Source organism: Clarias gariepinus, chromosome 3 (assembly GCF_024256425.1).
Source record: "Clarias gariepinus isolate MV-2021 ecotype Netherlands chromosome 3, CGAR_prim_01v2, whole genome shotgun sequence".
NCBI lineage: Eukaryota > Metazoa > Chordata > Actinopteri > Siluriformes > Clariidae > Clarias > Clarias gariepinus.
The window spans coordinates 6,142,231-6,166,280 of record NC_071102.1 but is presented as its reverse complement, the minus strand read 5'-3'; the positions used below and the strand labels follow the sequence as shown (position 1 = coordinate 6,166,280).

The window sequence follows — 24,050 nt, the reverse complement described above, 5'->3', positions numbered from 1 at the left end:
TAGATATTTTCTCAGGACAGGCTTTTTGCTTTCACTAAGGGGCCATTACATGTCAGGAGTCCCATTGCATGTCTAGACCACTGGACTGACCATCCATCTATCTATCCATCCATCCATCCATCAGGTCCAGTGGTGTAGACATACTGCTATAGGACTCCTGACATGCATGGCCTATTAGTAAAAGTTGGCATACTGTACATGTCCCATTTCCAGCACACAGAATTGTCCTTGCCGTCTGAAAAACCATCTTGCATGCTTTTCTTGTTTGGGTTGAAATGTTTGAGGATTGCCTGTGCTGCTAGGCAATAGAAATGTTACATTCCATAGCATTTCTGAGAAATATGTAAAAGTCATTTATAAGGATGTCTGTGTATATAGTGTAGTTTGTTTTTCTTCTTCACATGCACTGTTCAATTTCTCTCTCTCTCTCTCTCTCTTTCTCTCTCTCTTTCTCTCTCTCTCACACACACACACATGCACTGCAGTTTTGCAGTGGCATGTGGTGTCCATATCACTTTGTCCCAGGCGCAGTAATAGAATATGTTTAGGGGAGTGGATTGCGACCGATCACATCATTAAGTCCCAACTTTCAATGGCAACAAAACAAACAAGGCTGTATCACATAGCGCTGTTAGTTTTTGACTGGTCTACTTACAGTCATGTATACCAGGCCATTTTGCTTTTACTATTTATGTTACATCTTTTTAGGTGATAGAGTGACTGTTTGGGGAAATAAAAATAAAATTTTTTTTATTGTATTGTAAACCATCTCTTTACGGAGCGTAATCTTTGCAGGACGATATCCTGGGCAAGAGATTACTGCAAGAGAAAATCTATCACAATGAGTGTTTGTACTTATAAACACACCCATTAGTGTTTTTGTACAGCTTGAACTGTATCCATGCAAATATTTATGATGGGAAGACTGGAGATCAGATAGGTGGCGTATCAGGTTGTTTAACATTCCGACCCAGATCAACTCCGATACAGAAAAATTACAACTCATTTTTACAAAGTATCTGCATTGACCATGAACGTTTTTCAAACATGGAACACTGTCGTTTTACAGGAAATATCACCAGGAATCAGGCTTGCAAATTCAGACCAGCTCACATGGCGTAGTTTGGTGGTTACTATGGTTACAGTTCAGTTTAAGAACGGTGTTATGGTTTATACCTTTTGACATGATGTTACGTTAAATCAAACCACAAATCAGACTTAATACCTTGTTCAGATTTGGACACGTCCTTAAAGAGGTTTGGGATTTTTATAAATCTGAGCCATGGCAAGAAACAGCTGTGTGTTTGTGTTTCTCCCATGGGCTTGTCGCAGACATACCAAAACTTCCAAAAACCGAAAAGCTCTCCTACATTACAGTACATTGCTTGAAGCAATAATGTACAATTTTATATAATCATTAAACGATCACTAGAGTAAAAGCTGTCCATGAAATACTGATGGTTTACATTACTATTATTCCTTTCTATGCAGGAAGGGAAAATAAGTAATTTCTAGGGGAAAAACAAGAAGGAAAATGAGAAGCAGAAGAAAAATCTGTGAAGTGCTGTGAAATCCAGGGTTTGTTTAATACTTTGCAGCCCATTAACTAGTAGGAACAAGTCCAGCCCGGTTTCCCAGTGCCTCCTTAATTTGAACCCGGCGATAATTAAAAATATATTTCTGAATGACATCAGACAGTGCTAGATCATATTTGGCACACTCGGGGTTATAACAAAGTCTCGTACCCGTCTGTTTATTCATCCCGTCCAGACAAAATGGAGGTGGTAGGGTGGGCAACGCTGGAAATTGTAATGCCATTACAGCAGACAGCATGCAGAGAAAGGAAGAGAGAGAGAGAGAGAGAGAGAGAGAGAGAGAGGAATAGCGAAAGGCTAGAAATTTAAGGATGAAGCAGAACTTTAACCCTTTAACTTTTAGACCTTTTTTATTATTTTGAATAATTTTTCATCACTTATTGTGTTGAGAAAATGCATGCATATTAATAATTTCTCTCATATATATATGGGTTCATGGGTCATGTGTGTTTATGTGCGTGTGGAGTAGCCGTGCAGGAAGGAGCACGGTGCAACAGGTAAGAACTTTATAACTGTCATCTACCTTGCAAAACTCTATAACTCTAAAAACACATTTGTATACAGACATGCACACACACCAGAATGCAGAATATATACACACACATATACACACACACACCAGAAGCAGATGCCAAACCTCACACCCATTCTTCCAGACAGCATGCTATTATGTTTAAATCTGTTCATCAGCAATTACACAGTCATAAACACATACAAACACACTACTGCCCCACCCTATGACATTGTTTCTCTCTCTCTCTCTCTTTCTCTCTCTCTTGCTCATACTCACTTACTCTCTTTTTATTGCCCTCCCTCGATGTTAAACAGGATGTCACTATGGATACCGGGATAAACAGATGATAACAAGCCCCCATCCCCTTATAGCTCAATTGAAAAGAGTAAAAAGGAAGACGAGAGAGAGAGAGAGAGAGAGAGTGTGTGAGAGAGGGAGAGAGAGAGAGAGAGAGAGCAGGTGGTGCTGTAGACTGTAGCACTGTATATAGAGAGCTTTTTAATGTGCATGGGTGTAAGTTCATGTGTGTGTATGTGCGTGTGGAGTAGCCGTGCAGGAAGGAGCAGGGTGCCGCAGGTAAGAACTTTATAACTGCCATTACTCTAAAAAACACATTCGGATACACACATGTACACACACACACACCAAAATGCAGGAGGCTGCAGAACAATTTTTCAGCTTGCTTATTTGCTTTAGTTTTTTGCACGCACATGCACAGCCCGTAAGTACATCCCGTATTTATTTACTTATTTATACATTATTAGACTGTAGTATTAGTTCATTTCTTATAACCCAGAATGAGAGGATCCCTGATTTCTAGGTATTTATTAAGCTGTAATGCAGCAGTACCGAACCAGTTCACTATGGATCCTTTTACTCTGTCCAGTCAGACTTTTCTACAATGCAAATATAATAATTCTGACATTTAGATTTATTGATGAATTTAAAATTCAAGATTAAAAAAAAAAACAGTAAAAAACTGTCAATTCCATGGTATATTAAAATAGAACTATGTTAAACCTCTCTGTAAATACATCAACAAACGTCATGACATAGTACCCAAAAGCTGTCAAATGCCAGAGATGATATCATGACTATATTGCGAAGGTACTGACAAATGAGGTGCACTGAAGTGAATCAGTCTGTGGTTAAGTGCAGTCATACCTTTGCTACACACTGGCATAGTTCCACCTCATTGAGTCATGTAACCATAGGGTTAAGATATGTATCTAAATATGATATATGTACTATCTGACACGTTAGAACGGTTCATAAAGTATATGATTCAGTTTGCACAAAGGGGTGAGGTCGTCTTGTATTTGTATAAAACTTCAGATGAAGTTTGGATTGATAGCCTGCAAGCATAGAACTGTGTGTAAAATGGCATGAAAGTTAAAGTCCCCCTACACTACACACACAAATACATGCACATACTGTACATGCACAAATATTATACACATTTAATTTTATGCCTGTATTATGCTCTGAAAGGCACTTAGTGGTTTGCACTGTTGCTTCACACCACCAGGGGTTAGGGGTTTGAATCTTGCAGCATTTTGCATGTTCTTCCAGTGCTTTGTGGGTTTCCTTAGGGCACTCCGGTTTCCCCGTTACAGTATACACAAATACATGCGGTGTACACTGATTTAGTGTTTCTAAATTCCCCAGTGTATGACTGTGTGTGTGTGTGTGTGTGTGTGTGTGTGTGCGCACCCTGCAATGGGTTAACAACCCACTTAAAGTGGACGTATGTTTAAGTTCCCCTAAAGACTTTGGCTGGTCCCTAAAATATTTTTTTTTTTCGTCAAAACAACAACAACAACAACAACAACAACAACAACAACAACAACAACAACAATAAACCTGCAGCTTTTTATTAAGAATTCCTTATATGATAAAGGTCAGAGTTTAAGAGTAGGAGCTGCATTAGTAGTTAGAGCAATGGAAGAAAGGAAAGTGCTCTCAAGGACAGTACACTAAGTGTGTGTGTGTGTGTGTGTGTGTGTGTGTGTGTGTGTGTGTGTGTGGATAGGTGTTTCCCAGGTTTATATAAAGGTTTCCATGGATACTTCCTGAGAATACACAAGCAGAAAGTCAGGCTGTGGGAAATCTCTCAGACTGTGCGTGTGTGTGTGTGTGTTTACAAACCAAACCTGCTATCCTACTCCTGATAATTAAGTGACGTGTTCAAACTAAATACACAACTGAAATGTCCAGTCTAACAGTTTGATTCTCTGCATCAATGCGTATGTACGTGTCTGCATGCAGGTGGTTGTGGAGGCTGTGTGTTGAAGTCAGGCCAAGCCCACCCAGCACATTGTTTCTCCATCAGGTCTGTGTAGAGCCGTGCGCTGCCAAACTTCTGACACCGCTCTGAAAGATTCCACAGTAACACACTTAGCACAGGGCTCATGGGATTATTCGAAGAGACCTCCTTACACACTCATACTGCTCGCCACAGTTAGGATTTCCTTCTCTTTCGAGCTTAAATATAAAGCTCCAGTTACATTCTAATTCAGCTAATATTAAGATCCTGAGCCTTTAATTTAAATGAATGGCTGGTTAAAGAATGTTATTTTTGGTTTTATTTTCAGTAGTTGAAATATGCACTAGTCTATAAATGGCAAAATGAGAGGAACATAACGTTAAAGAAATGAGGCTCAGAGGGTCAGAGAAAGTGATTTGGTTGGTCACTTTTATGGAATCATTAAAGGTTTGGTGTAAATCAATATAATACATACTGATAAGATTCCACAGAAGGTCTAAAGAGGGCCTGAACCATAAGCACCCAAGGGAACCACTGAGAAACTTTTAGGATTTAAACAACATACACTGCTCTAGTGTTCCTTATCTCCACTTTAGTCTTTGCTTATTCTTTATTATTCTTCATTCAATATAATCTAAAAATTTCTTAAGTTCTCCGCGAATGCTACATACACCCCCCCTCAAAATTCTATAACTTCAATTATTTATGATCCACTGTAACACGAGTTTAAAAGATTAATTTATTAAAAATGCATATTACTCTAGTAGTGCATTTATTTGTTGAAAAAGTTTTTTGTTGGGATCGAGTCCCTCAGAGAACTGCTAACCATGAACACTGTTGCATAAGTTAATCTTATTTCTGATTGTTCTGGAATTAATCTTGTCATAAACAGTAAGGTTTAACATCTGTGCTGCTTTTAATCATTGAAAGCTGAATGATAATTGTTAGTTGAGGTTTAAATGTAAAATACATGTGTTTACATAAAATAAAAATCTAATCGTGTTTTTCAGCATAGGCAGGATGGCAGAGAGCACTGATTTGGACCAGCTGGAAAGTGCCTTTAAGAAGTTTGCTATCCATGGAGACACCAAAGCAACTGGAAAGGAGATGAATGGCAAAAACTGGGCCAAACTTTGTAAGGATTGCAAAGTTATTGATGGCAAAAACGTCACGTCGACTGATGTAGATATCGTCTTCACTAAAGTCAAGTGAGTTGATACAGAAAATTATGGAAAAGTTATTGTTATACTGTTACTTTTGATATATACTTTACAGTATATACTGTATCTGCATCTTCTGCCATCAGGTTTGTATGTCCTGTATATGCATTGTAAAAGGTAATTAATGAAAAAATAAAAACATTCTATTATTATAATGTATAAGATAAAATTTAGAAACTTAAAAGGTTCTTTTATTTGTTGCTTGTTGGAAACCATTAAACATTTTATGTCGACTCCCACAAAAAAGGATTTAGAAGGCTAAAACCATTAGTCATCCAAGAAATCCATGATGAACCTAATGAACCATCCTGAAGTCCATTTGTTCGTTACAATGGAACAACAAACATTTTACTTGAATCCCAATATTAGATTTTGTGCAAGACCAATGAAAATTAAAAAAAAAGTTTTAAACATGACCATTATATAATGTGCACGGAACTGTAGGGCAAAGACATCTCGGGTGATCACGTACGAGGAGTTTCAGAAAGCTCTGGAAGAACTGGCCGTGAAGAGGTTCAAAGGTCAAAGCAAGGAAGAAGCGTTGCAGGCCATCCACAAGCTGATTGAAGGCAAAGAACCTACCAATGTTGGCATAACGGTGAGGAAACTAATCTGATGCTTGCATGGATAAAAATGAAAGTATAAAAGTAAAAAAATAAAATAAAAAAAACACATTTAAGAAAACAGTGAAAGTATCAGGCTGGAGCAAATCATAGATGGATGTGAAGATGTTGATTGAAACAGCTCTAATTAAACACTTTTTATAAAAAAAAAGAGAAAAAAATGTGTTATAACTGACACTTCTGTTAATTTACATACTGTATTGCATTATGCAGAATAATCCTGTTTGGGCTTTCCCATTCCCAGAGTTTTTTTTCTTTCTGTGTGCCTAGTGATGATTGAGTGAGAAGCTCATGTGACCTGTATTTACATTTAGCTTAGAGAGCAAGAGTTCATGAAAGGTTCTTTCAATGATAAAACCCCTCAGCCAACATATGACATCATACACACCAAAAACTGGCAGGCTCCGAGAATAAAACCGCTTTTCAATCCTCTGTGTGTTTTTGGACATCCAACATTATGTAAAATGATCTACAGCGATTTGTCATGTACTCTAGGATTACCATGTGTCATACTTGTTTTTCAGAAAGTGGCTAAGAGTGGAGCAGTGGACAGACTAACAGACACTTCCAAGTACACGGGCTCTCACAAGGAGCGCTTTGACGAGAGCGGCAAAGGAAAAGGAAAGGGCGGACGCGAGGAGCTCGTAGAGAACACTGGCTATGTTTCATCATACAAGAATGCAGGGACTTATGATGAGAAGACCAAAACCAAGTGAAGGTCGATAGGCTCGTGGAACATGTGAGGAATCAGGAAGAGCTCCATTTCCAGCTCCATCAGCGCTTACATCTGGACCAAAGGCAGACCTGAACTTTGTCATGTTGGAAGCGAGTCAATGTCAGGAAATTATGTAAACATGTCTGGGGTCTCCGGATGCAGTTATATAGATGCATTGATGTTACTGTTTTGTTATTTTAAAATGTTTCTGCATAATATGTTAAATTTGTTCTCAAATTTGTACATCTGGCCAATTTAAACGTTCATACTGAAACAAAACATGATTATTTTTCCTCTCTTTTTGCATTTTGATATCACAGTTTTTTTTTTTTTTGGTTTCTGCTCTGTTAATGATGGTGACCCACTTGGTCACAAAGCACTGGATGATGAATTCTTCGCTTATTAATAATAACAGTTTTAAGTTCTGGGCTCTTATTTATTTTTATGGATTTTAACAAAAGTAAAGAAAAACAAGCCATTTTATTGTAAACTTGTAGAAGAAATAAAGATTACAGAAAAACTATTGAGCAGTGGTGCAGCCAGGAATAGATTTTAGGGGAATGAGGAATTTTGCTAAAAAAAATAATTGCATGCAATTTTATTGATAACTATGATATGTTCATGCGGTTTGTGTGAATTTGAGGCAGAAGTAGAGTTAGTGATGGTATAAAAAATTTGTCAGATCATTATTTTAAGGCATAAGCTACCAGTTGGATATATAAATTCATGTAGGAAATAAAACGACAATTATAAGATACTGTTTGAGAGCTATACTAAAAGTAATGCAAAAATGGGCATTATTTTTTATTAACTAAAATGGGCCAAGGGAGTAAACCCACCAAGCACTGGGAGAACATGCAAACTCTATGCACTCAGACCCGAGGCAGGAATCAAACCCAGATCCTAAAGGTGCAAGGCAATATTGCTAACCACTAAGCCACCATTCTGCCTCAGTGCTGGTTTCCCCTTCTTTAAACTTCTTTATCCATTTCTGCACATTGCAGTGTTTCATCTCTGAACATTCTGTAGTGCAGTAGATAGCCATCGACTTGAGTAGTACCTTTATACAGGTAGTCCCTGATTTACGAATATTCGAGTTACGAATTTCTGCAGATACGAATGGACCACGGTTCTACTTCCAGTTTAATCATGGAAGTAGGTCACGTGTATTGTACAAACAATAGACACTGCAGTGCACCAGATACCAAAATATACAATATATTCAAGTGAATGTTTAAACATTCATGTCCAACATCTGGTACATTGTATGTGTGTGCATGTGGGGGTGCGGGAGAAATGAGTCGGCCTCACCATTTTTAACGAATCAGTCCGGAAGTAGGATGCTAGCAAATGTCTGTCCTGTAAACCTGTAATTCATCATGATGATGAATAATCCTAATTATGGAAAATCCTTAACAAAACAAGAGTTCCCAGTACAATACAGTGGAAAACAGATCAGACAAAATTGACCCATCCAGGATTCCCCTTGTGATTTAAAAGTGCAGATACAACACTGTTACATTTCATATGTGAGATTAAGTACTCCTTAGGAATAATAATGGTTTTTGGCAGTGTGGGGAAAGAAGCCAGATTTAGTCAAGTGCTAAATCTGTGCATTACATTGTTGTTTATGTCAAAGGTGTACAAGGCTTACTTTGTTGGACTTATAAACAAATCGGACATACACACACGCTCCTGGAACGGAACTTGTTCGTAAGTCGGGTACTTCCTGTATAGAGAAATGGTTACACTATACAGATAACAGGTACAATTTAAATGACATTTTTAAGTTGATAAAAAAAAAAGAACCTATGCCCACTTTTGCATTGCTTTTGGTACAGCAGTTGCAGTAATTAAATTTAAATTTAATTAGTTAATTTCATATAGTATGTTTTTTTTATTTATTAATTATAGTATGAGATACTGGGGCGGTTCAATATGGGGGTAACATTGCTGACATTTTATGACGATCATACTGCATTATTTGCATGTATGTAATTAGCTGCACTGCATAAACTGTACATGTGTTACGTTAAACATTTGTAAGATTTTGTGAAAATAATTTTGGAGGTTTAAACTCAAAACTTAAACTATGCCATTGCTGCGAGATCTTATTGTTATTTTACAATCTTTAACAAATATTTTAAATCTAAAATCCTTTGAAATAGTTTGATTTCATATTTTTAAGGAAGCTTAGAACCCTAACAGTACATCCCTGCAGAAAGTATTGTACATAGACTATAGTAAAATTATCAACCATTACTCATTTTTCAGTGGGGTTTTGATGTGATGCAAATGTAAAATTCTGTTCAGATTTTTTTTTTTTTTACCACAGTGACTCAAACTGAGAGGACCTTTATGATAAGCACATTTTGGCTGACTATTGAAGTCTAAATTTTGATGAAAAACAAAGCAAAGGCACTAGTAAGGATGACTGTCTGCTCACCGCTATTACTCACTATATGTTTACCGGCAACAGTGCTAAATGTGTACATTAAAGTAGCAGAGTGTTTAGTCTTTTTGAAGAATAAATTATGCAGGTCTGCCTTCTCCGTTGCACTTTAATGGATGCATATAACCTATAAACATGATGTAAATTTTTCATGATAAGAAAACAATCTTTTCTGACTTCAATAACTCATCCTTTTAAAAATACATTTGAAAACTGTCATTAAGCTGTGAACATATTTCTGGGCGAACAGTGAAATTATGTGGATTCATTATATAATAACAAACAACTGTCTCAGAGATCCAAAGGATAACTTTTACAATTTCTTTCAAGTTTGGTCCTGTTGTTTTTTCAGTTAGAATTGTGTAAAATGCATGAACTTCTATAAAATGTGTTGAGAGTTTTAATATTTTTTTTATTTCTTATATGGTACATTATACAACAGTCAGTCCCAGCTAAGCAGTTTAAAAGGAGAACTATGCCATAGTGCTGAAATATGATATAACAGCACCGGGATGTTTAACTACAGTCATATTCAAAAGTAAGTACCCCTCTTTTATTATATTTTAAATGTGTAAAGACATAATCAAAATCATCTGATTGTAGAAAGTCTCTGTATTAGTCACATAGAACCTTATACAACCAACAACATATAACTTTTTTCAGTGTACCTTTATTTATTTTCCAAAAATAAAGCCAAAAAGGAAATAAAAAGAAACAAAGCATGGGTAATACTATGACTCAAGAGCTTGGTCCACCTTTAGCAGCAATAACTTGTAGTGATCGTTTCCTGTATGACTTTATCAGTTTCTCACATCGTTGTGGAGAGATTTTCTTTTTTATAACATTGCTTAATTGCATGACCCAATTTAATTGCATTGCCTCACTTTTGCCAAATACTCCAGGATACAGAGCTGCTCATGGTTAACCTAATGACTGCCAAGTACCCAGGTCCTGTGGGTGCAAAACAATCCCAAAATCATTACCCCTCCACCTCTGTGCTTCACAGTGGGTTAAAGCCAAACTACTCCACGTTGGTCTCATCTGTCCATATGGCATTGTTCCAGTCTTGTAGTTTGCTCAGATGCAGTTTTGCAGACCTCAGTCATGCTTCTAAGTTTGTTTTGGACACAAGAATCCTCCTCCTGTCACCCCTGCCAAACAAACCATACTTGTTCAGTCCTCTACTAATTGTGCTGTCATGGACTTTAACATTTAACATGCTTAGTGAGGCCTGTAGGGTTTGGGATCTAACTCTTGTTCTTTTTCTAAGCATTGCTCTGTCTGACCTTGGGATGACTATGCTGGAATGTCCACTCCTGGGACGTTTGGAAACTGTCCTGAAAGCTTAATAATCTTTCTCACTGTAGAACAATGAACGTTAAATTGTCCGGAAATGATTTTATAACCCTTTCCAGATTGATGTGCAGCAACCCTCACTTCTCTAATACGTTTGCACATACCAGTGTCTTTTCCTCTTGGCATGGTTTGAACAAACACCTGAATGCTTCAGACCAGCAAACTGCCAAAATGTCTTCTTTTATAGAGTCTGCACACCTGCTGATAATCACTTAATCAAGGGCTGATGATCAGCAGCACCTGGCTGCAACTTACCCTGTTAAATCCTGTGGAAGCAGTACAAGAGTACGTATTATTGCATGCATGTTTCTATGTTTCCCATAGAATTAAAAGAGGGGGTACATGACTGTATATGCATCTCTCAGATTCACAGGTGTTCTAATCAAAAGCGTCGTGCCAATTCAACTTGAAGAGGCATGTGCCCCATAAATTCTTTTCAGATGACTGTAGAAATTGTTAAATTTTAGTTTGGCAATAGGTGATTTAATAGGCCTTACTCATACAGTAATAAATGCAAAGTGTTTTTTCTGTATGTTCATATTCTCATTGAAGTGTGAATAGTGCACACAGTCACCTTTCTCTTTTTAGGGTATTTGGTTAATTCCAACTGGAAAGTGCTGAGCAGTTTCGGCAGCAGATTGCTCACCACCTCGGCTGTAGGAGTCAAGTCGATACACAGCTGTGGTTGTATTAACCGCAGTGTGAGGTGCTATGCAAGTAGTCAATCCTAGCTCATGGTATGACAAAAATATGACTTTAATAAATAAGTTTATAAAGTTATTAATTTGTCAAATTTGTCAAAGTTTTAGAAGACAATGCCATGGAATTGTTCCTATAAGCACATCATAGCCATGATACAGTAATATTCAATAAAACAGCACTCCCTCTCATGTGATATTTATTAATAATTTTATACTTCAACAATGTAAAAAGATTCACATGAACATGATAAATATATTATTATATTACTATGGAGGAGTTATATACTGTAAAATGCATAACTAATGCATATATATATATAAATACATTAATATGATTCATGCATAATCTACACAATAATAGTAACTCGAAATGTAGATCACACAAAAATAAATGAATAAAGCAGGTTTAAACATCTGTATAGGACAATTCCTTTTTTTTTTGTGCTTATTTTGTACCATTCCTGGTAGCTCATAAAGTTTCTTCTCCATGGTGAACCCCTGCTTTAATAACCATTTGTGGTTTGTGTGTGGCTGGAATGTCAGGCCCGGATTAGAAAAAAGAAAATCCTAATGTCTCATCTCATCTACAAGACAGCCAGGCCCCAGCCACTTATTTATGTGGACAGCGGACAGAGCAATGTGAAGAGTCCCCCACCCCTCCACTGCTATTCGAGAGGAACAGGATGCCGATGTGGGTCGTTCCGTCACCATGGCAGCAGAAACGTACACAAAATAACAGCTCGGCACCTGGCTCCGACACTTCTCGCCTGCCTCGTGTGTTTGTAACTAAACACCCTTGTTCATGGCAACGTTTGTTTGGGACATCTCCTTGGAAGTCTCTAATCAAAACCATATCTCATGCAGGATCTGTTCACATGTGGCCCCTTTTCGCCTGGAGCTGCGACTTGATAAATTCCTTCAACCCTTCCTTAGGCGAGCTCTGAATCTCCATCCTTGGTTTATAATAAATTGGCTAATAAATTGCTTGTCAAACTTAGTGTCAAGTCTAGAATTAAGGTGCGGAAGTGCTGTATATTACAGCAGGAAGACCGGGGTCATTGCGCTTCAGTTATTAAATAATAATGTACAGGCAAGTAAGGGAATAGTTTATAAATGGCACACAGCGTATGCGGCTTGTTTTGAAAAGAAAACTGTATTAGTTTGATTTATATTCTGTTCAACAGATTGAATGGATTTTCAGACAGAATTAAAACTAAAACAATAGCTATGGCTTTGCACATTTATGACACATACAGTATTACATTGATTTTATATATAAAAAAAAAAGTTTAAAAACATTTTTACATATTGATCTTTAAAAAAAATAAAACAGTAACAGGCTCTCAGAGAAAGTCAAGATTTTAGTCTTTTTCATATGAAGTCATACTAAAAGATATGATTAAACTTGCCTCTGGTGCCTTACTTCACCTCTCAAGAGTTCATCATGAGAACATTTTTTCTTATCATACAGCCCCAAAAATAGTCCTGATTTCCAAATATGTCTTTGTAATATCTTGTTTATGCAAAACTCCCAGTTTCCAGTGAAGATGTGTGAAGATATGGATCTGAACTAAAAATTAAAAATGAACAGATGTTTTTTACTTTCATGTAGGTGGTCAGATATAAAGCTTGAGAAGCAAATAAGGTCAAATATTTGTTTTTTATTTAATAGATTTATTTTGGCTTGAAGTGCTGTCGTTTAAATGACTAATTTTCATCTATTTGGAAAATGATAAAAGAATATTTTGGAGAGTTACAAAAAAAGGGAAGAAAAATCACTGTGTGAGCAGACAGGATTGGAATGAAAGAGAAATTGTCATGTGTTCACATTTAGTTTTTTCCTGTTTTCAACAATATAAGTACAGTTCATTAATTTTATTCATCTTCAACATTATTGTCTATATCCAAATAATTTAGCAATTGTAAAATTCATTTCGGAAGCGTAAACTTCATTTAATCAACCTGTTTATGCAAACTGCTTAAAGTTAAATATATGTTGGGAACACAATCGTCATACCATAATCGTCTGCCACAAACAAGTAAAAAGCGAAAAGTATATTGTTTGATCATTCTATAGAAAATTATTTTCTTTACATGCAATAAATATCAAATAGTCAATGATAATCAATTATCATCTATCTACCATTTATCTATCCAAATATATATATACATTATTCAGTCATGTATTTATATATATATCAAATACAGTGGAACCTCGGATTACGAGCATAATTCGTTCCGGAGGGGGGCTCGTATTCCAAAACCAAATTTAATTTTCCCATAAGAAAGAATGGAGAATGGCCCAGAAAAAGTAAATACATAAAAATAATTATTAAAAAATATAAATAAAAAATAAAACAAATTAACCTGCACTTTACCTTTAAAAAAAGTAAAAATAAATCTTAACGGATAAGTGTTTCCATTTGTGCACGCAGGTGCTCTGTGTGTGTGTGTGTGTGTGTAATGATGAGATGGACAAACTAGTCGATGCATGCTCGTTCTTTTATTTGCTGCATTGTTGGGCTATACAGTAGTACAAACCTTCGGGTGAATCCTGCACTTAACTCCAACAAAAAAAAACTACTGAAGAGAAAACAAAACTCAGGCTTTAAATCCTAGCTCACATCTCGCATTTGCGTTCAAACACACGGGACTGCATTACCCACAATGCATCTCCCGCACTGGACTACATTTCCATAAACAGATGTCATAAATCAACCTCTCTCTCCCGCAACACTGTTTTGTCAGAAATTAGCAAGGAACATCACTGATGACACTCGTGTAACAGAATCACTGCTGTAACGTAAAACAAACAAACAAATGAACCTGGACTTTACCTTTGTATTTCTTTAAAAGAATTGCAACAGAGCAGAGTTTCTGTGTAGACCAAAGATTGTTTGTGTGTGTGTGTGAAGCAGAGACTGGGTGTACACACACTCTCTGGTCTTTAGTGTGTGTGTGTGTGTGTGTGTGTATGTGTGTGTGTGTGAACCGGCACAGTGTCAAATGACGCGCGCACACATAAGCTCACACAGGCTGAAACAGAGACACGCGTGCATGGATGTTGATTATACAAGTAAGAGACGAGCACTAAGACCCAGCAGGGGAGACGATTACCTACAATTCGCGTGATACGTGACAATGCTCGTTTTTTACGTCAAAATTTATTTAAAAACTTTGCTCGTCTTGCGAAACGCTCGTAAACCGTCTTACTCGTAACTTGAGGTTCCACTGTACTACAAGTAGCGTATAACACTTGTAAACTCATACTAATGAATACTAAGTAAAGAATTTTAAGTATTTTAAGCTGTTTTTCACCATATACAGTATGAGTTTTTATATACTATATATTGATGAATATATGAGGTGGTATCATAAAGTTGCGAGACTAGTTTTGTAATATACCAAAAGATGGCAGTCAGTCAGAGCACCGGCCTTTATAAGTCAGTTTGCCAAAAGATCTCATCTTGTGTACATGGGGAGCTGTGCAACTGGTACTATTCTGACCATGCGCATTATCACATCCACTATTTCATCATGGTCAGCAAGTTAGAACAAAGAGTAAAATTCTGTGTGAAACTGGGCAAATCTGCCAAAGAGACGTTTGACGGGATTTGCCATGTTTACAGCGATGCTGCAATGAGTCGTTTGAGGTGTTTTCAGTGGCCCACATGCTTCAAGAGTGGAAGAACATCACTGTAAGAAGGCGAAAGATCAGGGAGACCATCAACAAGCTTAACCCTCGAAAATGCCGAAACCATTCAGCAACTTGTGCATGACGATCATCAGGGAACAATCCACAACATTGCTGCCTTTGTCGGTGTGTCATACGGACCAGTCCAGGCGGTCCTCATGTGTGATTTGAACATGCGCCTCGTTGCTGCCAAGTTTGTTCCCAGGCTACTGACGCAAGAGCAGAAGGAACATTGAGTTGAAGCCTGCCAAGATCTCTGTCAGCTTGCCGTGGTTGACCCGTCCTTCGTGTCAAGGATCATTACCGTTGACGTACTGTAACTTGGGTGTAGGGTAGAACCCTGAAACAAAGCAACAGTCTTCACTGTGGAATAGTCCATCATCTCCATTACCAAAAAAGGCGAGGCAAGGCCGCAGCTCAACCAAGTGAATGTTCATCATCTTTTTTGACATTTGTGACATTGTGCATTAAGATCTCATCCTCAGGGGCCATTCTGTATCCTCAGGGGCCAGACAGTCAATAGCAAGTTCTACTGCCAGGTTTCAAGGCAACTGAGGGAGGATACAGGAAAAACACAGAGCTTGTAAATAGCTAATCTTGAAACTTTTTGATAAATATTGCTCCTGAACACTTTGGTTTTGGTGTACATGATTTTTCTAGAGAACACGCACTTACCATGCTCTACATTCTTTAGATGTTCAGTAGCTATGCTACTGTCTTGCTGTTTTACTTCTAATTAAGAACTTTCAAGAACTCTATGGTAACAGAAATCCTCTTACCACACGTGTGGACACTGGGGAGACAGTTCCATAACCCACTTCAATTAGAACTAAAGGTTAAAATTATAGTACTATAGTAATTATAGACTTTTTATTTTACGTCATAACAGTTAAACAAAATCTGAACAACAAGGTCATCAGAAGTCAGCAGAATTACTTTAGCTACTGTATCTGATTTGTTTTGAGAAGCTGGAAAAGACTCAAAGTCATGTAATGAATGACCAGCTCTGATTTTAAATGTTGCTACCTTATGCTGCTATGGTGATACCTGACCTTTAAAGTCTCTGTGCCTCCAGCTGTATTGTTGTTGGACCAAGTTTTTGTGTCTCTATGGTTACAAAGATAATCTTAGCTCTGCCTTCACCACTAGTTCAGTGAACTTTTTCCTCAATATCTTTGAGGTGGTGCAAAAAAGGAAAAAAAGAAAGTCTCTGATTTAGAACGAAATGAAAAGATTGGACAAGATGATGCAATAATGAGCAAAGGATGAATTCTGGAAAAGAATTAAAGGAAACAAAAGCAAAGCTTTTAACAGGGTCTATAGAAGGTAAGCACAATATACACCAGATCTGATACTGATATTCATATTACTTATTGCATGTAAAGACATAACTTCCTGTTGTAATGTGTTTTATTTACTGTTGACCAGCAACACTTTTCTATCTACACATAAGGCATCAAGGCAGTTTGGTGTTATGAAATCATACCACTGCAACCTTGATTGTAAGCAATAAAAAAAACTATAACAATAACGGTCTTTTTTTAATCTTTCAGATGACCAATTTTCTCCAGGTCCTTTGTACTCTGTTCTACGTTCCTCTTCCTGTTCGCCTCCACGAAAAAAAGATCTCAGAGTGACTTTTCAACAGGAATATTCAAACAGACCTCCAAAGACAATGACCTTGTGCAGTACATTATCAAGAAATGATCAGCAGTCTGTACTCACTCCTACATGGAGCACACCAACAATCAGCTCTTTCAATTGGGACTCTGAGACCACAGAAGGAACCAATAAAGCCGTGGACATGAATTTTAGGGATGTTGTGTTGTCACGGACTTCAATGAATCACCCTTTGGCCGAAACAGAGACAGAGCTGGAATCACATACTGACAGGCTGCTCCGCCTTACCAGGGGTACTAAAGTATTATTCCTTATTTTACGTTAATTTTATAGAACCCTTATAAATTCTGTCATAAAATGTATTTTAAAATTTTAGATCGGCAATATGAAACATTCTAAATGCAAGCCTTTAAAAGAGAAATCCATTTTAAAGAGCCCGCATATTAATGTTTATAATGTTCAATCGCATCCAAGATTTAGTCCATAATGAAAGTCAGTGCTCATATTTTTGAATTTTGGGTTTTACTTTAGTACTTTTTACAATTTCCTCTATTAACCACATTATATTACTTTCTACCCACAGTTTCATATCACACTTATTATACAGTACTACCAGGGATTTACCTGGGATAGTGTAAATATATGCAAGATAAACAGTATATCCTATAATTATATATATAATTTCCTCGCTACTAAATATTCTATAGTCAACTGCTAGTGGTTTTGTAACAAAGTGAAACGATTATGAATGACAGCAACTCGGTCACAAATGGTACTGTAGGTCACATAAAATTTTTCACATAAAAGCAGCTGAACAGATGCTAAGATGCATAATGCACAGAGGTTGACAACTTCAAACTCCAAACTTCATGTGGATTTCAGATTAGTTTAAGAACAGTGTGTAAAGAGTTTCATGGAATGGATTTCCATAGCCGAGCAGCATCCAAGCATGCCGCCACTGGACTCTAGAGCAGTGGAGACATGTTCTCTGAAATAATAAATCATGCTTCTCTATCTGGCAATCTGATGGACGAGTCTGGGTTTGACGGTTGACAGAGGAACGATTGGTTTGGTGAAGGGGCGGGAATATGATGTGGGTTTTTTTTTTTCATTAGTTCGACTCAGCCCCTTAGATCCAGTGAAAGGAACTCTTAATGCCTCAGCATACCAAGACATTTTGGACAATTTCATGCTCCCAATTCTGTGGAAACAGTTTGGGGATGGATGCTTCCTGTTCCAACATAAATGTGCACTGGTGCACAAAGCGAGGTCCAAGTCAGTTCGGTGTGGAAGAACTTGACTGGCCTGCACAGAGTCCTGACCTCAACCCAAAAGACCACCTTTGGGATGTCAGTGCAGACTGCGAGCCAGGCCTTCTTGTCCAACGTCAGTGTCTGACCTCACAAATGTCCTTCTGGAGAAATGGTCAAACATTCCCATAAACACGCTCCTAAACTTTGTGGAAAGCCTTCCCAGAAGAGTTGAAGCTATTATAGCTGCAAAGGGTGTTGGGCCAACACCATATTAAACCCTATGAATTAAGAATTAGATGTTACTGAAGTATGACATATATATATATATATGACACCTGAATATTGTTTTATACCATAGACTTATATGAAGTCACACACCTACCTGATGCTGCCGTACCATTTTCAGAGATGAGACAAGAGGAACACACACCAGTAAATAGACTCCTAGACAAACAGGAGACCCAGCAGACTCCCAAAAAACAGCAGGAACAGGTTGGCTTTTTCACTGTTAAGATCAGAAATCTAATACAAATTGGTTTTCTTTTTTTAAGAATGAACACTTCCACAAAGGCAGTTTACATTAACCCATGAATACATCTTTAAATTCAGCTGTAATGAGCAAGCTAGAGGTGAAGGTGAGATGAAAAACTTACTGCAGTGACATGAGGAACTAAACTTAAAAGGGAACACTTTCCTTTCATATGGAAATAGTTTTGATGCCGTTTATCACTGCTGCTAAAGGAAACATACTGTTTCGCTTCCTAACAGAAAATGGCCAAATGGTTTCCATTTAAACATTTATCCTTCAGGAGATTAATGGCTTTTAGTCATTAAGCCCATTCATTCTTGTTTCAGATCTAACATATAAAGTATTTGGAGTACAATGACTCAAACCCAAATATAATAAATGTTAGCCCTTTTTAGATAATAAATAAAATAATAATAATTCAAGACTTTAGAAGCATATTAGTTTTCTTGCAAATATTCTATAGTAAAACCTACTGTAATTTTATATCAAAGCACAAACTCCCTCTATGGAGTGCTGTGTCTGCTGGACTATTGTAGGATGACGATATTTATTGTAGGCATTATAAAGCCCCATGTTCATTGCTCAACTAAAAAATCTGTTACCTACAATCGTACCTGCATGTAAAGTTGTGCTTAAAACTGTATGCCTTCAGGTGCTCTTTCCCAAAGTCCAGGGAAACACTTTACCTGGTCCAGCTGTCTGGCCTCATGAGCTTGATGTGTGCACTGTGTTGAGGAGTTTGTTGGACCTAGTGGATGAGCACTGGAATGGACAGTTCTCTCTCCACCTCAATCCCAACTTTATGGGTATGCATCCATTACAAAATGAGCAAAACAAAGTGATGTGCAATTTTAACTCAGCTATTAAGATTTTAAGCCTTTAAGTGGTCTCCAATTTTGAAATTCCAACAGCCATGTTCCAAAATATAGAGGAAAGCCTTCTGAGAAGAGTGGAGGTTCAACATGCACATATGGGTTTTATGCTCAGAAGTCTCCAAACTTTTGGCCATAATATACAAAACAAAGTGATTTTGTCTGTAGCTTACACATCTAGACATCTAGACATGTGACTGAATTTATATTAACTTTTAGAGTTGTTCTTTTCGAGTTGTTTTAGACCTTTAGAGTGTACACTTACAGTAAGTACTTAATCCCACTAAAGTGGAAAATGCCACTTGGACAGTTGATTCTGATTTGGTAAATAGTTAACAATTCACTTTACCAAGCACATATAAGATTAATAAATTACATGAGTCCAGGAAGGTTTTAGACTCAAAACATGCATGATAAACTACATGCTCAGCTAATGTTGGTTTTGGAAATGAATTAACTGAGAATATGACCTATGACCTCCGAGTACCCCGATTTCCTCCTACAGTCCAAAGACATGCAGATGAGGCGAACTGGAGTTAAACTGCCCTTAGTGTTTAAATCTGAGTGTGAGTGTGTGTGCTCTGCTATGGACTGGCACCCTGCCCAGGGCGCACCCTATCTTGTGCCCCAAATCTCCTGGGACTTCCTGCGACCCTGTACAGGATAAACATTATAGAAAATGAATGAAAGAATGCAGATGATAAAATTATTTCATGGTTTCTTACAGCTAAAGCCATCCTGATTCTGTTATCTCTGACCAAGCCTGTTCTACCTTCCAAAACTGAGGACAAGCATATGAGAGGAAGTATTGATGAGCTGAAAGGAATGCAGGAGAGCGGAGCATGCTGGGACGTGGAGAAATCCAGGCAGGTAAAGAGCAGGTTGGGGTATGAGCTCATTGGGAATAAGGAGTGGAAAAGCTGTGAAGGATACAGATCAGGATGTGATGTCTCTGAAGTTAGACACCTGAAAAGACAACTTGCCAAAACTCAACATGCACAGGTCTTGTATTGCTTTATTAATTCAAAATAATACACTTTAAAAAAGTACATACTGTGTTTCTAAAGACACTTTAAATTCCTCCGTGCTGAAGGAATCATTGAAGACGAGGCTGATCTCGGCTTTAAAAGAAAATTTCATTTTGCGAGCAGAGAAAAGGAAGATAATCACAGGTTTAGAAAGTGGTGAGCATTTACAGTACATGAGTCCTATTATGTGCAATAAATACTTTGAGTGTTTATTTTGTGTGTGTGTGTGTGTGTGTGTGTATGTGTGTATTAAGACACTACACTTTTGGAGTTGGGGGTACATCTGGAGAGTGATACACAAGTTCTTCAAAAGCAAGACAAACTCCTAAAGCAGCTGGAACGAACACTGCATCTTCTGAAGGACAATCAGAGGTAATGTCCTTTAATACTTATTATTATTATCATTGTTTAACTGCATATCCAAGTAGAATTTGGCATAAATTAAAACCCAGTACACAGTAAATATAAAAAAAAATGCTTTATAATGTAAGAGTTATATAATGGTATTTATATAACTATATCAGGAAATTTTTTTTTTTTTTCTGCCTAGATCCTTGGTATCCCATAATGACTTGCGACGGGATGTGATCAAAAGAGCCAGCAAATGCAGTAAAACATGATAAATAATAAAAACATTTGCTTAAAAAAAACCTATCTAGGGTTTATGGTTTCAAGTAGTACCCTACAACAGATCATGCTTTTTTGACAAAAGTATTTTTGCTAGATCATAATTATAAAACAAGGGTCTAAGACAAGACTTAATACTCGAACCTTCAGCTTGTGAGAGTCTTAACATTAGACCACCAGCAGATGGTGCTACTGATCAACAAAACTCTGTCTTATAGAGCTGAGTCTAGCAAGTACTTTCTGACCTTTGAAAAGTAAGTTTATTTAACTTTTCAGAGAGTTGTCTCCTGAACCCCAAGTTCAGCTCCTGACCCCCATGTCTACATGGCTGCTCTCACAATCAGCAGCAAATAAAATATCATTTCATCTTTCACCTTAAGACCCTATATAATCTTTACTTTAAATGAATCAGCATAGACACAATAGTTGGTTGAATTTTTAACACTCACTGTTAGCTGTTGAATTAAGTAAATCCATAAAACTTATACAATATAAACTTATGATCACTTACAATAGCAGGCTAATTTGTTACAAACAAAACATATGCATGGAGGTGGCCATGTGTTTCCCGGGTTTGGGGCTTAAAACATGCAGAGTTGCAGAACAACAAATATCTTAACTGTAAAAAAAAAAAAAAAGTATATTGTTAGAAAAAGGATTCAGTGAAACTAGAGAAAAATTTTGATTCAGTGCTCCTTTGGAAGCTGTTTAGCCAAATTTATGGATATGCATTAAAAGCAACTACATTAGGTGGACAATATTCATATAAAACCTCTTTGAGCATAAATGTCCTGGTTGCTTAATGGTTGTGCTGTGAGGTCTGTGCCACTTTTTGTGTTTCCTATTTACAATGCCAGCGCTGTGTACAAACATCAGATGGTTTTTTTGCCATCCCACATAAAGAACAGACAGTTAGCAGACCACAAGGAGAAGATATCCACTAAATTTAACAAAAAAAAGTAGAATCATTGGGTTCTCCTTTAAGTCATGGTCTCGGCAGACATATATTATATGGTTGAGAAAACTTCCTTCTGTTTAAAAATGCTTTGTGAACATGAAAGCCATGGGACGAGGGAAAGGCTGAAGGAGTAACAAAAATCAATCACAAGTCTCAAGTCACATTTATCAAAGCAGGCATAAAACACATACATGTCACCATAACACCAGAAAAAGTATTTTATTGTTGTGGAGATTTTTTTTTATATATGGAATGGAAGGTAATGATTAAATAAAGATTAATATATCTTTATTAGATGAAGATCTCACCATAGTCAACCACTGTCTTAATGCCACAGCGCCCTCTGGTGGCAGAAATATAAGCGCTCGCCCTCTAATGTAAAATCATACTTACCGAGCTAGACAGATAAATGTATTAAAAATAAATTAATGCATTTTACTCGGATTGTCTACTACGTAAAATTCACGCAGCAAGATGAGAAAATATTAAATCTTTTAGACTGCTGAACTTCTGGAAGTTATTTGTACAAATGGCTCCCTCTTGTGGACATAGTGTGGTATAGACAAAGTTACAAATACATAGATTTTTTTAATTATTATTCACTTACTGACTATCAAGGTGTTGACTGGGGTTGTGGCAAAACTTGGAAATAATGGGCATGAATTAGAAACACACACACACACACACACACACACCAGGAAATTCATGTAGTCCAACTAGGGGCTGTAAAGGCCAAATCAAGACCATTGTATGTTTTCAAGATTCAAGATTCAAGATTCAAATAACTTTATTAATTCCCATTTTTTACAACTGTGGTAGGACCTCTGGTCAACTCTCACTCATGCTCATTCACACACTGAGGGCAAATTGGAAAAGCCAATTAGCCTAATCTGCATGTCTTTGGACTGTGGGAGGGAACCGGACTACACGTAGGAAACCCACCAAGTATGGTGGAGAACATGAAACTCCATGCACATGAACCCGGCCCCTGTAGGTGGGTGTCTCTGCTGGCCACACACACAAAGGGCAATTTATTTTACCCAATCCTGTCACAATGTTTTTTGTTGGGGGAAATAAGGGACTCAGGAGCAAATAATCAATTAAGTTTTACCTGCAAACATTTCACATGCATGAAGGGTTATGCATTTTGACTCAACACAAAATGTGAGTCAAAGTTGCATCTTGAAATTCTCCACCTACGACTGGTACTGGTAAGTTACACTTCTGATTTACTTTTGAATGAGTTTACAGAAGTCTTAGTCAGTTAATGTCCAGACGGTGCTTGATTAAATACAGTATGTAGTATTATGCTGCAGGAGCACTGCAATTTTTCCTCAGAATAGAAAAGTGTCCATTTTTCAATGTTCTCATTTGACACTGCTTGGAATTTACAGATTGGGCAGACAGCCTTATCCAGAGCAACTTACATTTTTATCCATCGGAGCAGTTGAGGGTTAACAGCAGCAACTTGGTGAGAGGGGGGTTTGAACCTGGGACTTTTTAATCAGGAGTCCAACACTTTAACCACTGAGCTACCCTTGTCATCTTTCTACATCCATGGCGTCACCTAACATTATGCTGAGCATATAGCCTATGTCTATGAATAATTACTTTTATACAATATTTATGTTGCCCTAATCTTATAATAAAAAATAGATCATACTAACCACTGGTTTGAAAATGTAATGTATAGTATACATAGCTGGCTTGTTTTTATCCACTGTAACAGTTCTGTGCGGCAATTTCAGTCAAAGATATTGCATGAATGTTTATAGTAGAACAGGAACCAACAACCATTTAGGCCTGTAACTAAACAAGCCACCACAAATCTTTATAAAAAAAAAAATAAAAAAAAAGAAAAGTTTGGTCTGTACGTTGGTCAGAACTCATTCCTTCATTGATATCTTTATGTATGTCTGTCTATATGTCTGTCCAGCCAAATTTTGTCACAGCATCACACGACTGGCTGAACAGAATTAAATTAAACTTTTGCAGTACTTAGATATCTGCCTGAAGTTGAACCTGCG

At 37.2% G+C, this 24,050-nt stretch overlaps 2 protein-coding genes across 4 annotated transcripts; both read left to right on the top strand.

Moving 5' to 3' along the window:
* Positions 1 to 2,530: 2,530 nt before the first annotated feature.
* Positions 2,531 to 7,231, top strand: tppp3 (tubulin polymerization-promoting protein family member 3). Of its 3 annotated transcripts, none has more exons than XM_053493312.1 (4): positions 2,531 to 2,685; positions 5,391 to 5,583; positions 6,040 to 6,193; positions 6,743 to 7,231. In XM_053493312.1, the coding sequence occupies exons 2-4, from the start codon at positions 5,396 to 5,398 to the stop codon at positions 6,932 to 6,934; spliced, it is 534 nt and encodes a 177-aa protein (XP_053349287.1). In that variant the 5' UTR covers positions 2,531 to 2,685; positions 5,391 to 5,395; the 3' UTR covers positions 6,935 to 7,231. The 3 variants fall into 3 exon arrangements, with proteins under 3 accessions (XP_053349287.1, XP_053349286.1, XP_053349288.1); XM_053493311.1 differs by having other exon boundaries at positions 5,386 to 5,583; XM_053493313.1 differs by lacking the exon at positions 2,531 to 2,685 and adding an exon at positions 4,420 to 4,441 and having other exon boundaries at positions 5,386 to 5,583.
* Positions 7,232 to 16,811: 9,580 nt separating this feature from the next.
* On the top strand, positions 16,812 to 21,058 carry LOC128519596 (leucine-rich repeat-containing protein 36-like). The gene is made up of 7 exons (XM_053493370.1): positions 16,812 to 17,049; positions 18,368 to 18,501; positions 19,191 to 19,344; positions 20,138 to 20,412; positions 20,504 to 20,594; positions 20,693 to 20,810; positions 20,989 to 21,058. The coding sequence occupies exons 1-7, from the start codon at positions 16,812 to 16,814 to the stop codon at positions 21,056 to 21,058; spliced, it is 1,080 nt and encodes a 359-aa protein (XP_053349345.1).
* Positions 21,059 to 24,050: the final 2,992 nt, after the last annotated feature.

Bases quoted from the DNA above. Each gene is read 5' to 3' on its own strand.
- tppp3 (XM_053493312.1), top strand. From the start codon at position 5,396: ATGGCAGAGAGCACTGATTTGGACCAGCTGGAAAGTGCCTTTAAGAAG. The intron at 5,584-6,039 runs GTGAGTTGATAC...ACGGAACTGTAG, and splicing joins ATCGTCTTCACTAAAGTCAA to GGCAAAGACATCTCGGGTGA. The intron at 6,194-6,742 runs GTGAGGAAACTA...CTTGTTTTTCAG, and splicing joins CTACCAATGTTGGCATAACG to AAAGTGGCTAAGAGTGGAGC.
- LOC128519596 (XM_053493370.1), top strand. From the start codon at position 16,812: ATGACCTTGTGCAGTACATTATCAAGAAATGATCAGCAGTCTGTACTC. The intron at 17,050-18,367 runs GTACTAAAGTAT...TTTATACCATAG, and splicing joins GCTGCTCCGCCTTACCAGGG to ACTTATATGAAGTCACACAC. The intron at 20,811-20,988 runs GTAATGTCCTTT...TTTTCTGCCTAG, and splicing joins CTTCTGAAGGACAATCAGAG to ATCCTTGGTATCCCATAATG.